The following is a 17,581-nucleotide window of genomic DNA, read 5'->3' as shown; positions in this document are numbered from 1 at the left end:
GGACAAAGATAATGAATCTGAAATAAATTCATACGATGTTTTCCAGCCAGAAGAGGCCAGAGAGCTGTGAAAGCTTAAGAACCAAGCCATGTGGAGTACTTGCTGGCCTTGCTGTTGAGAGCACCTGGAGTTGAATCCTGATTTGCTGTCTGTTGGATTTTACATATGACTCCTCCCCTGAATCTTTAGTCCTATATGCAAAATGGTTTAAAAGCATACCTTGACTGAAAACAACAGTGAAAAGGAATCTTTCTGTTGTGTGTCTCCTTCATTCTTTTGTTGATAAAGTTAATAGGAAGGATTCAAATGTAGTCTTTGATTAGTCTGAAAAGTCTCTGAAGAATGTGTGGTCCCCAGTAGCCTAGTACTGCAAACACTGTAACTGGTGCTTAAGACTTTGGCTGCAAAGACTGTCACTGGCTTCTGCTGGACCTTCATATGCATAAAACTGCACACTTGTGTATTGCAGTGCTGGCTGTCTTTCCAATATGCAGTCTGGCTAGGCAGAATCTAAACCTCCTATACTATAGGAGTCACTTCATCTATTATTGGCATATGGCTGTCTCTGGATTGAAAGCAAAAAGGTATTTTAACATGACCCAGTTGTTTAGCAGAACCTTTCTGATGGGGGAGCAAGGTAAAAGAGCATCTCCAGTGGAAACAAGCTGATATTTAGGCAGAAGAAAATTATCCTCAGGGAATGTGGTCAGGTCAGCTGTGCAAACATCTCATGAGAAGTGGCATCAGATCTTTAATGAGAACGGATGACCAGGAGCTGAGCTTATGCCACCTTTTGTAGCAAAGCCTTTCTTTACAGTAGGCAGCTGTAATGCATTTTGCTCAGTGCAGAAGGGGAGTGAAGTGCCCTCTACTGAAATTAGAGTAAATTAGTCTCGAGGTTTTCACTGTCGTGGGACATTCTGTGCTATAGCTATAGGGGCTTTCACAAATATGAACTGTGATGAGAACTATGATGGACAGATCTTGGAGCACTGTTATTACAAATGAAGGATGCTTACTGTTGTAGAAGTCTTAGGTTTCTTTAGTGAGTAAATAAATTTTTTACAAATTAAGTCTCTTGAAAGGGCAGTGCTGCTTATTGCAGTTCAGTTCCAAAATACATGTTTAAAGGCATATGTTATTAAGGGCGTATTCTCTTAGATCGTAAATAAAATGCTTCAAAAAGGGTAGCCATTGTGATTGCTCATAAATGTAATCCAAGGCCTCAAGAAGATTGTCAGCTACCCAGAGTCATACCTGGGATCAGAGTCAGAGCAGAGCATGGTCTTCCATGCCACTAGACCACACTGACAGCAATGCCTGAGGCTTTCTGTGTCAGTGCAATGTGCTGTACTTTTTTCTGTGGTGACAGAAATATTAGATAAGGTCAATAATTCTGGGAGTTTCTAGATTTTGTTTGTTTGTTCATTTGTTTTTCTTTAAATATGTGAATAGTGTTTTGTGTAATGAATTGAAGGTCCTTTTCCTCTACTGTGCTCCTATGACAGCTCTTGGAAGTAGCTCTTTTTTTAAAGCTGATTATCCTCTATTTCTCCTTGTGCTTAATGTCTTCTTTTGGGAGCTGCAGGATCTTACAATGAAATGTAATGAGGAAGAAAAATCACTAAGCACAGAGGCATTTTCCAAGGTTTCACTGACCAACTTGCGTAGACCAGCAGTTCCAGATCTCTCCACAGACCTGGGGATGAACATCTTCAAAAAGGTGAGTGGAAGAAAATTGTACTTTAATTTACCTATGGTTCAGCACCTCGATGTCCTACTAAGTAGCAGCTGAAGGTCTGCTTGGACTATATATTCATGCCATGTGTGAGATTGACATCTCTTTTCATTGGAAGTGATTCTGTGTGTTACTACATAGGTTTTTATATGCACATTCCAAACACAATACTGAAATATTTATTCAAATAACTGTCCTGCTGAAACTGCATGACGGGAGGGTACTCAAACAGTGCTGATTTTTAAGTGCTGGTGCTCACTGTAGTTCCCGCTAATTCAGTGAATTCTTCCTGGAATACTGTGTTCAGCTCTGGGGCCCCCAATATAAGAAAGACATGGACCTGCTCAAGTGGGCCCAGAGGAGGGCCACGAAGATGATCAGGGGGCTGGAGCACCTCTCCTATGAGGACAGGCTGAGAGAGTTGAGGTTGTTCAGCCTGGAGAAGAGAAGGCTCCAGGGAGACCTTATTAAAGCAGCCTTCCAGTACTTAAAGGGCACCTACAGGAAAGATGGGGAAGGACTCTTTAACAGGGAATGCAGCGATAGGGCAAGGGGTAACGGTTTTAAACTGAAAGAGGGTAGATTTAGATTAGCTGTAAGGAAGAAGTTCTTCACTGTGAGGGTGGTGAGGCACTGGCACAGGTTGCCCAGAGAGGTTGTGGATGCCCCATTCCTGGAAGAGTTCAAGGCCAGGTTGGATGGGGCTTTGAGCAACCTGGTCTAGTGGAAGGTGTCCCTGCCCATGGCAGGGGGGTTGGAACCAGATGATCTTTAAGGTCCCTTCCAACCCAAACCATTCTATGATTCCAATGTTTTTACCTCATGGAGCTCTGGGTTTGCAACCATCGAAGATACTTAGAGTTTTGTGGATTCTACGAATCTAGCTCATGGTATGAGGATGTCCTAAAATTATACAAGGGCATCCATCCCAGCCTACGGCAAGACTGTGTTCCTTTAAATACTCATATGGTCCCAGAGTGCAGATAGTTGCTATCAGGGCAATGGCCAAGATAAAAAGCTCAGAGTGGAAGGTTATACTTGGGCCACACAACTGTGCTTTTTCCCTCAAATGGTAGTTTGCCACGCCTCAGAGCCTCTACCTGCTCTTGTATCTTCTCCTCTACCTCCTGCAGTTTAAGAGCCGCAAAGAGGACAGGGAGCGTGAGCGCAAAGGGTCAATTCCTTTCCACCATACTGGGAAGAAGCGGCAGCGAAGGATGGGGGTGCCCTTCCTCCTCCATGAGGACCATTTGGATGTCTCACCCACTCGCAGCACTTTCTCCTTTGGCAGTTTCTCTGGAATTGGAGAGGACCGGCGTGGCATTGAGAGAGGAGGATGGCAAACCACCATATTAGGTGAGATGTTGTTATCTCTGCCCCAGGTTCCATGTCATTCCTGTCCTGAACATTCAGAGAACAACAGAAGCTCTTTATTTCTTCATCCATCCTATTGCCACCTTACGTCCTTGGCTCTGCAGCATTACACACCTGTTTGTAGACGTGGCAACTGCTGACAGCAGACCTTGAATGACTTATGCTTTAGTTCACTTTTTTCTCTGAAAACTGCAATCTTTACTGGAACAATAGCTACTGGAGCAACCTGTAGTGATGTCTGTACCGCTTTCCCTGAGTGGTAGCAAGCATTGCACAACTGCAGCTTAAAATAGATTCAGGGAATGGTTGCATCCTCTTCTTTTAAAGAGAAGTCTCTGGAAGGGCAGCAATGTGGTCATTAGGAGTATGGCAGAAAATATTCACAGTCTTCCTCAGGGGAATGTTGGATACAAAATAAATAGGGTATTGTCTCAGATAGTGAGGCTTACACTGTCTTGATATGGCAAAGATACAGTGTTTAAATCTAAATGTTGGCTCCTTCAAGCTTCCAAGTTCACTGAAGAGTGTCTGGGCATTGTTTCTGTTTCACAGACTTACTCTTAATGTCATAGATTTTCATCCTGGCACCCTCTCTTGGAGATGATAGGCAGCAAAATGATTGCCTAAGGCCATGCCAGAGCCTCCTCATTTTCACCAACTTAGGTAGCATAATTTTGGTAAGCTCTTCATTGTAAACAGGTCTGTCTTTGGGACACAGGGCAATGAGCTTAGCCAGGTGAATTCTTAAAGATTTGTAAGCATTTTGTCAATGGTTAATATACAAACACCTACAGATTTTTACAAGAATAACAAACTTAGTATACAAATTCTCCTTTCCATATCTTCAGTAGCTCAAGAAGTTTGTTAAATTCTGATCTCAGGGGCTCCAGATTCTTGTCCTGGCTTAACCTCCAGTTCTTTCTTTGTGATATCTCAGTGAAATCATGTATTTCAGATCCAATGGTCAACAGATCCTGCCTACTTCAGAGATAGTCCCCCTCTTTCAGTAGGTTCTTTTGATTTGTATTTTATTGTGTTCCTGAAGAACTTCCTTTGCTTTAGCACTCCCCACGCTAACGCACCTATTTCTTTTGGACAAGGGGAGAAGAAACCAAGTTCCTATAACCTGCCCCAAAGGGTGGAGTCTTTCAGTGCTGACCAACCTTATTTTCCTGAAGCTGCTTGTGGGCGACAATGTGGGTGTCAGCTAAAACAGTATGTGCGGAGGGGAAGAGCCTTGCAGAGAGTTTGTACATTCAGTCTTTATGTCAGTGAACCCCCGCGAAATAGCCCACTTGCTTGGTTCTGCTTCACAGGGTCCTGGAAGGCCATGACTTTTGCCGACTCCAATCCTCCAATTTCTAACCTCAGCTACTGTCTCTTGCCTCCAAGCACCTCTCGGATGAGTAAACTAAACATCCATTTGTCTTCACCTTAGGAAGGTTTACCAGACGGGGGAGCTCTGACACAGCGACGGAGATGGAGAGCCTGAGCGCTAGGCATTCACACTCTCATCACACACTGGTCTCTGATCTGCCTGACCACTCAAACAGCCATGGAGAGAACACAGTCAAAGAAGGTAAATTTAACACATCAGGAAAGAAACGTTTCACTGGAATATCAAATCCAAGAAGCTGAGGAAGTGTTACTGTTTCCATGTATGAGTATATGACTAATTGTTTTTTCCTTCTTTTTTTCTGCATCTCTTGAGGTTTTTTTGTTCTGTGTAGAAAAATGTTCCAAACCTTTTGTGTTTATCTTGTGCAGTTTGTCAAAAAAATTGGCAGCCATCAGCACAGAGAAGGCAGGGTTTGGTTTTTTTTCGCCTTACCACAACACAGACGGAAGTTTGGGCAGAAACTTGGTATTGCTAACTTTAGTGGTTTCATAGGGAATCTTGTGGTATTTAATGCCCCTTCGAAGTCCCCTGTTGGATTGTGCTGAGAATCACCGTTTTTTCTTAAATCTCCTGGTTCCAAATTGAAGCCTGGCTTTGAAATTCACTCGAAGTCTCCCTGGGGCCCATCTGCCTTGGAGGCCTCTGCAGAAATAGCAATGCCAGTGTGACCACAATGGGAGACATGGGAGAACCCCTGGTGGGATGAAGTCTGCTCCAGAAGTAAGAGTCTTTCTGTTGACAGGGCAGCACCACCTTTGTCAAACAATGTTAGCCAAGCACAGGAAATCTGTCCTCTGTCAGCAGAGCTCTCTGCACCAGAGCACTTTGCTGGCACTGCTCCTACTGCCTAAACACAGTGATTTTGTTTTCTCCCTCATGCATAGTGCTACTGGCAAAACCTGGTCATAGGAATTGGGCCTCACTTGTGGCAAGTGCAACCTTAAACCTTGATGAGGGAGCAGGATATCGCACACCCCATGGAGCAGGGCACAGTCTGTTTCTGCACAAGCTGTCAGGCAGCATACCTAAGAGGCTACAGGTGCACTCACATGATATGTGCTGTGGCCTTGGAGCTCTCAAAGATCCATGCACTTTTAGCACAGCAAATTTGAATAGTCTGAGAGAGGATGGATTTGCATCAGCTCTAATCCAGCATGGGCACATCTCCCTCATCTTTGCTCTGTGTCTCCTGGGCAAAGCTCTTCTCCTGGATCAATTTTATGGAGTCTATCTCCCCGACCTGCATTTGTTCTATAGGACAATAATCCCACTCACTACACCAGCTTCCTAGCCAAATACTTTCTAAAAGGTAGTCATATGCAATGCTTGTTTTTCTAGTTGTACCCCAGGTACAATTGTGCAGCAACTATATGAATAATAGGACAAATCATACTATTTCTAGTGGTAGTCTATGACTTTGAATGAACCATTCTGTAGTTAGAGAATAAGTACAAATATTACTTATTTCTTTTGTTTTGTGTGACCAACTATATCTGAGCATACTGGTCATTCATAATTTCCCATCTGTTGTCTACTTCCCCTGGCCAGGAGACATTTACTAATGAACTCATTTCTTCTGGCTGACACACTGAAAAGCAGAGATGGAAAATTAGTTACGTCCTAGGTAGCTGCCCAAAGAGGAGTCACAGGCACATGGGCACATGCTGCAGGCATGCATGGATGTAAGTGAAGAGTCCTTGGTCCTCCTTCCCTGCCTGTGTGAGTCTCATCCAGCAGTCAACCCTATCAGTGATAATGAAATAAAGATACAACACATAAAAAGTTACTTTAGGTAGGATTTGGATATGGATTTTTGTTACCCATTTCAAAACCTTACTGAAACAAAAAATAGGTACCCTTGAATAATCATCAAACTTGGTAGCTCAGGACCAAAATTTCCTAACTCCTTCTTTATTATTATCTTTACCATGCAAATTTCAGTTAATGCCATTAAAAAGTCACACTTGCCAGCAAGTAATCCTCTGATTACAGGCAGCTAATTCCTGCCCTGTTCATTGACCAAATTGTAGCCTAGTTCAAGGTACTGCTGTTGGCCTTAGAACATCTCTCCTAATAAATAGTGCCAGTTCAGTGCTGGCAGGGTTGCACAGGCTATGAGGAAATGTAGTCAGCGCTCTGGCAAGTTGTTATTTGCATAATATAACCAGTCCATCACCGAGTCAGTGCTTGAAGATTCTTATTAAATGTATATTACTTTATTCATTAAAACACTTTAAATAGCCTTAGATAGAAGTTCGTTGTTATTCCCTAGCCCTGTTACTGTACTGTCTGGCAGAAGGTGGTCCAATCAACATTGTGGGACACGTAGGGTCTTTCTACACTACAGGGTGTATAAACGTACTTACAAAGCACTAAGTGTGGGAAATTACTAATGTCATGGCCTGGAGTTCAGCATGAGTTGTAAAACCATGGTGAATTCTTGATAAAAATTGGCCTGTGTAGCCAAAATGCTGTCACTACCTGAGCTAACCAATTTAAAGTTAAGCTTGGCTATGTCATGAGGTCCCTTCTCTGAGCACTGTGAACTTAGACACCATATTGCTTTTCTCATCAGTCAGCTTTGCATTTTGGAGATGGTTTGGACTGTCACAGGTACTGTTAGGAACACACTGCTCCATTTTTTTCAACTGGTATGATGAAATATTTCAAACTGGTGTGACTTAGAAAGCTGTTCCAAACTGGTGCTGCTGTTACCCTACCTTCACTCCTGCATCAGCTGCAGAGTCCTTCCTCTTTCCCTTGCAGGCCAGTGCTGCTTTTAAGACCAGGCACTGGACCAATACAGGGAGCAAAGCTAGCCAAAATCTAATCCCCCTTTTGGATTAAATTTAGGCTGGCTGAGCTCCCTGATCTACTTAACTGCCCAGTTGACTGAGATCAACTTAAGCCGTCATGGAACTGTACTGCTAAAGCAAGCTTGGGGTTGTTCTAATTTACACTGGCTTAAAGGAGGAAATGAATCTTTGCTTTTTCTCCGTGTACCTATGATAGGAATTAGGAACCTGTCTTGTCTTTCAGCATTACAAGCTGCATTAAGAGCGGCTCCCTTCTTATAAAAAAGCACAGCCTCCGTTTTCTGTTTCATAACTCTAGAGATGGAAATTTACAGGTAGCCATTTTCCTCCCTGCAGTGCGGTCCCAGATCTCTACCATCACTGTGGCAACCTTCAACACTACCTTGGCCTCATTCAATGTGGGCTATGCAGATTTCTTCAGTGAGCACATGAGGAAGCTTTGCAACCAGGTGCCCATCCCTGAGATGCCCCATGAGCCGCTCGCATGTGCCAACCTCCCACGGAGCCTGACAGACTCCTGCATCAATTACAGTTGCTTGGAGGATACGGATCACATTGATGGAACCAACAACTTTGTCCACAAGAACGGCATGCTGGATCTCTCGGTAATTGGCAAGGAATGAGGAAAGCCAGGTCCCTCTTCTGTCAATATAGCTGTACCATTGAGATCAGGGTTTTGATGGGCTTTTCCTCCACCTCTTTGTATGACTTCTCTCAGCAGTACATAAAGGTCAGTCAGATACATTTGTGCATATCATAAAAGTCTCCTCTGAGATACTGCAACTCCTATTACTCCTTCCAAGGAGTGCATGTGCATGTGGAATGCACACATCAAATCTTAAGAGATACTATTTAATGGCTGTGTTCCTGGGGCATGCACCAAGTTCCCTATAAAATAGTATAAAACTGGATAGCACCTTTCTTCTAATGGCACCTTAAAACTCACCTTTTCTGCATTCCCCTTAATGACTTGGCAGCTCCTGGTGCACTGAAGCAGTGTTCTCAGGCTCACAGATGTCATCTCATGGTTTCCTTTTCTGCCTGACTGTGCCCAGCCTGTGGTTTCTTGTCTTACACCTAGATTGTAGGCTTTTGGGGTTGAGGGTTATGTGTACTTCATTCTGAGTTTGTACCGTGCCTGCTATAATGAGTGTCTGGTCTGTGACTAGAATTTCCAGGCACTAAATAGTACTAGGAAAGAAAATAAGTCTGACTTTAAATATGATATTTGAATCTCCCAGGTGGTCCTGAAGGCTGTTTACTTGGTCCTGAACCATGACATCAGTTCCCGGATTTGTGATGTGGCACTGAACATTGTGGAGTGCTTACTTCAGCTTGGTGTGGTGCCCTGTGTAGAGAAGGTTCAGAGGAAGAGTGAGAACAAAGAAAATGAGGTCCCGGAAAAGAGACCAAGTGATGGATCCTTCCAGCTCAAAGGGGCTGCTTCTGTTGGTTCAGCTTGTGGATTTGGGTCTCCTCCAGTTAGTGGAGCTGGAGATGGAGGAGAAGAAGGAGGTGGTGGAAGTGGTGGAGGAGGTGGAAGTGATGGAGGTGGTGGTGGAGGAGGAGGGCCGTATGAGAAGAATGACAAAAAACAAGAAAAGGTTTGTCTTGCTTCCCTTTATACAATTCCTGAATGTACTGTAAGATCTGTTAAGACTGAGTATGCATGTGTATGCAACTGCCCTTCTGTTTTATCTCCTTTTTTTTTGTGCTACAATGACAAATTTTTTTTGCTCTGGGGCTCACTTGAGGTTCCACTGAAGAAACATGATTGGGAATTCAAGCACTGTAACTACTCCAGCGAAGTAGCTGCCAAAAGTGGAGTTTGTGGGCCTTGCATGGACATTTTCAATATCTTGTCAAAGTGCCTGAAACCCTCAATGACAATGATTTTTTTCAGGTTTATTATTCATAACTTATAAGGAAAAACAGAATCCAGTGTGTGAGCACAGTTTGTTTTCTTTGATGGCCAGGAATTGTAGATTTTTCAGTATTGCTATGAGAATTGGCCAAGGGATGCTGTTGCTGACCTCCAAAGTTGCAATTCATAGTAGCATAAGACCTAAGACATTTTTAAAAAATTGTTTTTCTGCTCAAGCAACCCAGCTCTCTGGTTTTCAGGCAGAATTTTTTGAAGTACTGAATGGTATTCATAGCAGCTTGTAGAGGGCTTCGCATTTATAGCATGACTTTTTGAGGGGAGCTGAAAGGGAGAGGGCTGGTCCCTAAACTTGAAAAATAACTGGAGTAAACATTTCAAGAGTAACAACTCAGTATGGAGTGTTTGAGAGGAGAAATGGACAGCAATTTGTTAAAAGTAAAATGCTAACAAAATGCCAGTGGTTGTGCCAGGGTTTCAGACCATCTTTCCCTATGTGACCCTCAGGATGAAGGCCCATCTGTTAGCACCCATAGGCTGGCACTCACAATGCTGATCAAAATTGTGAAGTCCCTGGGTTGTGCCTATGGTTGTGGAGAAGGACACCGAGGGCTCTCTGGAGATCGCCTGAGACACCAGGTATTCCGGGAGAATGTAAGAGAATTAAAGCTCATTAAAGCGTCCCCCCTGTACTTTTGACATCAGCTGCTGAGATTGCTGTCTGCCCCCTCTGTAGCTTTCTCTGTATTGGCAGTAAACGTGTTGCTCTTTGCCCCAGCTCACAGACTGTGTTGCAGCCCAGCCATAGCAGATTTTCAGCTATCGTGTTACCCTCCAGCCCCTGGGGCTTGCTAAGAGCGCACCTGAGGCCCAGGGTGCTTCTGACCACCCCAACGGACAGGTTGTCTGGGAAGGAACACATACATGGGAGCAAATCCCCTGTGTGAGCTGGTGTAAGTAATTTTTCATATTGACAGTATCCCAACAGAGTACGCTATTTAGAAGAGGTGCAGCTATCCTGGGTTGCATATCTGAATCCAGAAGTCTTAAGGTGTAGTTATGTCCATGTTTCCTAATGGTGATTATGACTGGTTGCTGCTGGGCTGCTCCATCAGCTCCTGATAGTTGGAGTGCACTCTTCTTGCAGGCATGTTAGTGTGCTGCAAGGAGGTAGAAGACTCATGCCCTATTGAAGGGCAGGGTGGATGGTCACTGTTGATTCCTTACATTTTTGGTTCTCCCCAAGTTGAAGCAGTAGAAAGTGCCAGGATGTAGCCCGAACATCTGACGTCATCCAGAACAGTTTGACTCCCTGAGATCAGTCCAATGCCCTGTCAAATGGGAGCCTTTCAAAGGCTCTCTGCAGCACATGCCTCCTCCTCGCCTTCTGTGCTTGCAGCAGGGAGCATTTTCAATGACTGTAATGAGAATTTACACTGTGCCCATCCACGATGTGGGTGGGAGCCGGCTGCTTCTCCATGGCTTTGGTTAGCCCGAGCCATGCCAAGAGAGCTATAATTTGGTTCAGGGATCTGAGCTAGATGGCTCAGAGATGGATTGGCTGCCTCTGTATCATGCAGCGTTATCCTGTTAGCTGGACTCCTGGGTACTGAGGAGACTGCAGCAGTAACATTAGTTCTGGATGCAGTGGGACAAGATGGGATAAGAAGGTCCCAGTGGTCCCAGTAGAAAGGTTCTGCAGAGAGTACTGGTTGAACATATACCACATTCATCAAAAAGTCGGTTAGGCTTTTACATTGTGTTCAAGCTGAGCCAGCAAAACATTTAGGTCTATGCATAACATTAAGCATAAATGAATAGGTCTCCTGGAGCCAAGGTCCTTATCAGACTCATTGAATTGAGGTCTTTATGGGAAGAGATTTTCCTACATGTCTAAGTCTGCTGCATTTTCTGTGCGTTTGTCTGGCCAAACTGCTTTGCATGCACCATTTGTGTTGACTGCATGGACAATCACATGTCTGAGTTTACCGGAAATTTAAGCACCCTATTGTGGGTAGCAGGACAGTTCATGTTTCCCATAGAGCTGGTATTTCAGATTCTCTAACTCCAGCCTGCATGGGGTCCCAGTAGGATGGATACTTTTGTGGTAAGAAGTTGACATTAATAGCTTTTAAATAAAAAGCTAATGTTTTGCATGATATAAATTGGTCACTGGGTACAGGTGCATCAAATGGGTTGGGTCTGAGCCAGAGGCTGAAAATCAGATGCCTGAGGCTAAGAACCTGTTTCACCAAGGCAAGGTGATTATGACTGGTTGCTGCTGGGCTGCTCCATCAGCTCCTGATAGTTGGAGTGCATTCTTCTTGCAGGCATGTTAGTGTGCTGCAAGGAGGTAGAAGACTCATGCCCTATTGAAGGGCAGGGTGGATGGTCACTGTTGATTCCTTACATTTTTGGTTCTCCCCAAGTTGAAGCAGTAGAAAGTGCCAGGATGTAGCCCTAACATCTGACGTCATCCAGAACAATCAAGGCTTTGACTGAGGTCATACATTCCTACTTCATTCATATTCTGTGAGATTTTAGCTTGAGGCTGGGGGGAGGAGGAGAGGCCTTGAGACATGGCTGGCAAGGACTTCACCACCACCTCCAAACAGTGGCACCCATACTGGTGCACTCTCTCCTTGTGCTGAATTTCTTGTTGGCTTCAGAGGCAAACCTGTCTTCTGTAACAGGACCCAAACCTTCTGGCTCCTAGGGGAGGTTACTTTAGACAGCACAGCAGAGCACTGGCTAAGCAAGAGCAAAAAATACCCTGCTCCTATTAGCAAAACTTGAACACGTACTTTGATGTGATGTGGTTTGATGGATATCGTTGCAGGCTCAGAACTGCCTCACAAAGCTGTACAAACTGGATAAGATGCAGTTCCGGCAGACCATGAGGGATTATGTGAACAGGGATTCTCTCAATAATGTGGTGGATTTCCTGCATGCTTTACTGGGATTCTGCATGGAGCCAGTCACTGACAGTAAGTATAGCTTGCATCAGAAACTCTCACTTGAATATTCCCAAACTGTTCCATCAGAAAGAAGCCATTCCTTTTTCTTTTCCTTTAAAAAAGAAAAAAATTGTGAATTACTATCCTCAGAATATACAGAGCATATCCTCAGCCAGTACGGGTCAGGGGAGTTGGATCTCTTCTGATTTGACCACCCAGTGATCTCGCCTAGTGATCCTGTATCACCCAGTGCACCTGAAATTGAAGACCTCTCTTTTGATTCATCCTATCTGTTTTTCATGGCTCTTCAAAGAAAGTATTTTCATTCAACTGTGCCTCAGGCAGGAAGTTTTCTGCTTCATGACATGACCAGGCGCCAGCTGGAATGGCCTGTTTAATCCAGGGTTTATTCTGAATGGAGATATAATTGAGCATTAAAACCCTCTGTGGTGCCTTAAGAGAGGCAGTAAATAGCAAGAACAGATTGAATAAACAAGAACGTGAACACACAGATCACATGCCTGCAGCTACAAGTGTGTGTCTATGTGTATGTATATACTTTTTTTTTTTTTTTTTTTTAAGTTAGGAAAATTATTCCAGGTGCTATTAGAATGACCAAACATTTATGCTTGGTCACTGCATGCAACAACAGTTAACTGTGACTGTTTACAGGGTAGGAGTAGCTCCTCTGAAGCACTTGGGGAGTCTGACTAGTCTATTAGCCTACCTCTGATCTCAGGCATTTCAAAGAAAGCATCAAAAAATATTATATAGCAGGCTTTTGTGAAGAAGATGCCCATAGGAAGTTTCCCAAAGTATTCATTAATTATTGACTGTCTCATGCTTTGAAGCATGGCAGCTCATGCAGCTTTTGAAAGTCTTTTCTCTCACCTAATGAAACTGGGGTGTTTCTTGTTATTCATATAAATGTGTAATTCTTTTCTGACTCTTTTCTGAGAGCTTGGTCTCCTTGTGCACCTTGGAAGAACAGCATTCCTGTAGTTCATAAGATTTTCTTTTTGTGGGTGTTGTCACTTTTCAGCTTAATCAAACATCTCTTGTCCTTTAGAACAGTAAATAGAAAAGCTGGAGGTATTCAAATTTTATACCTTATTCTGTACATCTCTAAATGAGAGATGTGGATAAAAGGAAGCCAAAGTGGTCCTGATTTTTTCAGTCCTTTTTCATACTACAACTATATCTGGGAAGATTTCATCCTTCTCATTTATTTTACCCTTCCCTTCTGCTTTATTTTTGTGGGGTGGGATTGCGAGAACTGAGCATAGGATATTAGGTGGGGACTTGCCCTTGTCTCATATCTGAATCCCTTTACATGTATCTTTAAGCCATCTTTTTTAAACCGTTCCTAACAAGGGGGCTTGCTTGTACGTGAATTTCACAGACAAGGCTGGATTTGGGAATAACTTCACCACAGTGGACAACAAGTCTACAGCCCAGAGTGTAGAAGGTATTATTGTCAGTGCCATGTTCAAGTCATTGATCACTCGCTGTGCTTCCACTACACATGAGCTGCACAGCCCGGAAAACCTGGTAAGCACTTGATTTCATGTTAACAAAGTTACTTTTTCACATGGGTGTCACCAGTGAGGCTTTACAGTGAAGAATTAATTCAGTTGAGCCAAATCCCTTGAGCGTAGCAAGCTATGCAGTCACAGTTGAAACATGATATAAATGTGATGCCCTACTTGCATGCCTGCCTTGGAACTTGGGTACTTAGCCAGGATAAAAGTTGTGCACTCTGAATTGCATTTCCCTCTCTGTTCAAGCAGCTTCTGTGGGGTTTTTTTCCAAATGGATTAGTAGCATAGTCTGGAGCAAGGGATTAATGAACAAGACCACAGCCAGCATAAATCAACTTTCAGCAAAGTTAAAGCCGGTTTACTTGGTTAGGAATGGGGCCCACCCATGGCAGAGTATGTGAGTTACTGAAAAGCAATTTGGTAGGTCTTACCAAGATTTAGACAAGCATTCAATTTACCAAACACCTGGAGGAAAGTAAGGTGCTGCTGGTTGCTGCCTATGTACTGTCTCCCTAGAGCAGTCAGTAGAATGGATGACATGAGCTCTCTTCTTCCAAATTGGTGCAGAATCTCGCAGCTAATCTCAAACCACCTCCTTTATTATCAGAAATTAGGATTTTTCATGGAAGCAACCAAGAAGCACTCTTGTGCTCCATCCTTACAGCAGAGCTGTAGAGGCAGTGAAGTCCAGCTGAAAGGATGGTATTCCTCTGTGACAGGAAGGGAGAGGGAGAAGGAAAACACGGTAACGTCTTAAACCTCTTGTTCTTACAGATATTCCTCCTTTGGAATGTTTCTCAGCAGAGACTAAGTGGTGGGATGCAGAAAAACATGCCATTGTTGGATCTAGATTAGGATCACCAAGTGTAAATTTTCTTTATAAATAGTATGTCTTTCTGGACCTTTTTTTAGCTAGTGTGTAAGGTGAAACTTATCTTTAAGCGTAGCACCGTTAATTTTGCCTGTAAGGAGAACATAGTATGCAGAGTGTATATGAGGATTTCCTGTTGTTGCATCACTCTTTAGAGTCAGTCTTGAGTTCAATATCATATGACAAAGAGCCTTAACCAGTATACAGATCCAATTATTTGTTTGTTTGGGGTTTTTTTGTTGAAAGCTGGCTGTGCTGTTCCTAGCTGGGAATTTTTTGAATAATCCAAGATCTTTCAGGAGAGTTACCAGATCAAAAATCAGGTCCTGCAAAACTGTTCCCTCCATCCCTTTGTCCTCAGATATAGAGGTGGTTTGTCACATCACAGATATGTATGAATGTTCAGAACTAAAAAGAGCCTTGAGTGTAGGAGTAGGTTGGGGAATGAGTGAGTCATTCCTCTCTCTTCCCATGATGTAAAGCTCTAAAATAATTAAGAAAAATCCCAAGACACCCACTGGTTTTGAAACAAAACATGCAATTTTTTGCACTCTACTTCCTCACCCCACCTCCATTTAGCTTTTTCATGCCTTTTAAGATTATGGGCTAGAGGATTGAGATAAAATGGGCTTTAAGTCATTTTTGCAGCTCCCTCATCTTGCAGCTGTTTTAGTCTCTGATACCTCTACATCTGCTATAGCCCATTGCAGAGCATATTCCATAACAATAATGCTCCTCATTGTCTGTTTCTTCTGAGTGCACTAAATGGAGTTTCCAGCTTTTGATCCCAGCCAGAAAACACAAACCCTGTACATGGAGAGTATATCAGACAACAGCCGGAGGTAGTAACGGCCTGCTGAAGTACCTTTAGAAACTATTGATTCTCACTGCTTCTTCACAAACTGCAGACTGAATTCTTTCATTTTCATGATGTCTTGCTACTCAGGGCTTGTACTGTGATATCCGACAGCTGGTCCAGTTTATCAAGGAGGCTCACGGGAATGTATTTCGGAGAGTGGCACTCAGTGCCCTCTTAGACAGCGCTGAAAAGTTAATACCAGGAAAAAAAACAGAGGAAACAGAGCAAGAGCCAAAACCTTCTGGGAGCAAAAGGTGGGTGGTGTCTAGGAGGGAGAAGGCAAATGACTGACTTGCATATGGTTGTATGACTACATGCACTGAACACAAATGTAGAAAGTCTAAGGGCTTGTGTGTTTTATCTTGATAGTATATGTCGTTTCCTGATGTACAGAATTGTACTGTGGCAGCGGCCTCCTTTAAAATTTAATGAACTGAGATAGTAATAGATTTGCAGCAAAAAGTGTTAACCCTCTCATACAGGAGGCCTAAGAGAACAGTGCAGTGGAAACACTGGGAGAAGGAAAGGTTCAGAGAAATAAGAAACATAGTGTCAGTCCCAAAACACTGTGTGGACATAGCTTTTAATGGGCATCACATCCTTAGTGTTGTTTATTTGACAGGTAAACTGTGGTATGCAAAACAAGTCCCAGAAGAAATCTAATCCTGACATGCTTCTTTATGAAGAAGAAATTTTCTCTGGTGCTTTGAGGCTTGTCATATTAAAATGTTGGGAAGAAGGATTAAGAAAGTTAAAAAACTCCTAAAAACCTTGGCTTTGCTTCTAAGAGCTGATGCCTTTTTCAAGAATGATATATATAGAGGCAGTAAGTTGCTAAAGAGAGGGTACATCTCTACAGCTGCTTTTTGCTCAGCAGCGCTGGTTTCCATGTCATGTAGCTATGTGATGACCATGAGATGGGCTATCCATTCGCTTTAGCTGATGATTTTGTATTGTCTGTATAGATCCGAGATGGGAAGTGTCATCGTTGACAAAGGCCAGGCATCAGCTGCCCCTGATGAATGCCGTAGTTACATCTCAAGCCGCCCAATGCAAACTCCAGAACAGTAAGTAAATATTGAATTGTTTCACACGTTATTGCCAGCAGCTTCCTTCTGGGGTTAGTACAAATTGGTAGGACAGCAAGGACTTATCTCTTTGGATAGTACAACAAATGCGTTGAGTGTCTGTTCGGGAGCTGCTGATAACATCCAGGTAATGCCTGTTTTCAATGCTGCCAACTGGACCCACCCTGATTTTGATGGGGAGCCACCAGAGATTTTCAAATGACAGTGCAGTAGATTTGTCAATATCGCATACTACCATAGCCATGAATAGGGTGTTAATTCCGCAGAGATGTCATCACAGCTGTTCTCCATGCTTTGTTTTTACTTCTGGGGGATGATACTATTAATTTTCAACTTCCAAGTTGTTGCTAAGGGTCATTAATCCTTTACTGCCTCCCAAGAGCCAGCCCATTCCTGACCTATATTGGGCATGTAGTCTCTGAAGATTGTTACATTTACTGTATCAGCACAGGTGCTCTACCAGTCTTCTTAATGAGCAAATCAACCTGCTGTTAGGCATTGCACGTTTGAAGTCTCTATTGTCCAAGGAATTCTGCCATGTAATATTGAAGTAAATTTAATCAATGCTCTTAAGAATTTTAGAAAATTTTATAAATGGCCACTGGTCCCTAAGTAACTTTGGACAAGTCATTTAACTTGTCTGTGCCTCTGAATACCAGTCTGACTTGTTAAAGTGCTTTGAGATGCACTGGACAAAGACACTGCTTGCACAAGGGCCCACAGCTCTATATTATGTATTCTTCTACATTAACTGAGCCTGCGAAGTCTCACTGTTGCTGAGACTGCAGGGATAATACGAAGCCCTTTACCGCTCTGCAGCATTGCAGAAAGCTGTTCTGCTCTGAGCCCTGCCACAACTATGGGAGATCTCAAGAGTACAGCAAAATACACTGTCCCCATTTGTCGTGGTTTAAGCCCAGCCGGTAACAAAGCACCACGCAACCGCTCGCTCACTCCCCGCCCCCTCCCCTGGCCACGGTGGGATGAGGAGAAAATATAAATGCAGGCTCGTGGGTCAAGATAAGGACTGGGAGGGATCACTCACCACTTAGTCAT

The 17,581-nt window shown here is 43.4% G+C and overlaps 1 protein-coding gene across 18 annotated transcripts in view; it reads left to right on the top strand.

The window, feature by feature from the left end:
* Window positions 1-17,581, top strand: part of UNC80 (unc-80 homolog, NALCN channel complex subunit) — a 135,206-nt gene that overhangs the window by 22,878 nt on the left and 94,747 nt on the right. For 14 of the 18 annotated variants that reach the window (XM_030017565.2, XM_030017566.2, XM_030017570.2 and 11 more), the window contains 10 exons: window positions 1,589-1,723; window positions 2,872-3,094; window positions 4,551-4,691; window positions 7,664-7,932; window positions 8,569-8,931; window positions 9,717-9,863; window positions 12,049-12,196; window positions 13,569-13,717; window positions 15,525-15,691; window positions 16,403-16,504. In XM_030017565.2, coding sequence (XP_029873425.1) covers window positions 1,589-1,723; window positions 2,872-3,094; window positions 4,551-4,691; window positions 7,664-7,932; window positions 8,569-8,931; window positions 9,717-9,863; window positions 12,049-12,196; window positions 13,569-13,717; window positions 15,525-15,691; window positions 16,403-16,504 — 1,844 coding nt within the window. The remainder of the gene's footprint in view (window positions 1-1,588; window positions 1,724-2,871; window positions 3,095-4,550; window positions 4,692-7,663; window positions 7,933-8,568; window positions 8,932-9,716; window positions 9,864-12,048; window positions 12,197-13,568; window positions 13,718-15,524; window positions 15,692-16,402; window positions 16,505-17,581) is intronic. The other 4 variants (XM_030017567.2, XM_030017580.2, XM_030017575.2 and 1 more) reach the window with 1 other exon arrangement.

This window comes from Aquila chrysaetos, chromosome 6 (assembly GCF_900496995.4).
Source record: "Aquila chrysaetos chrysaetos chromosome 6, bAquChr1.4, whole genome shotgun sequence".
NCBI lineage: Eukaryota > Metazoa > Chordata > Aves > Accipitriformes > Accipitridae > Aquila > Aquila chrysaetos.
This window is presented reverse-complemented; position numbering and strand designations above follow the sequence as displayed.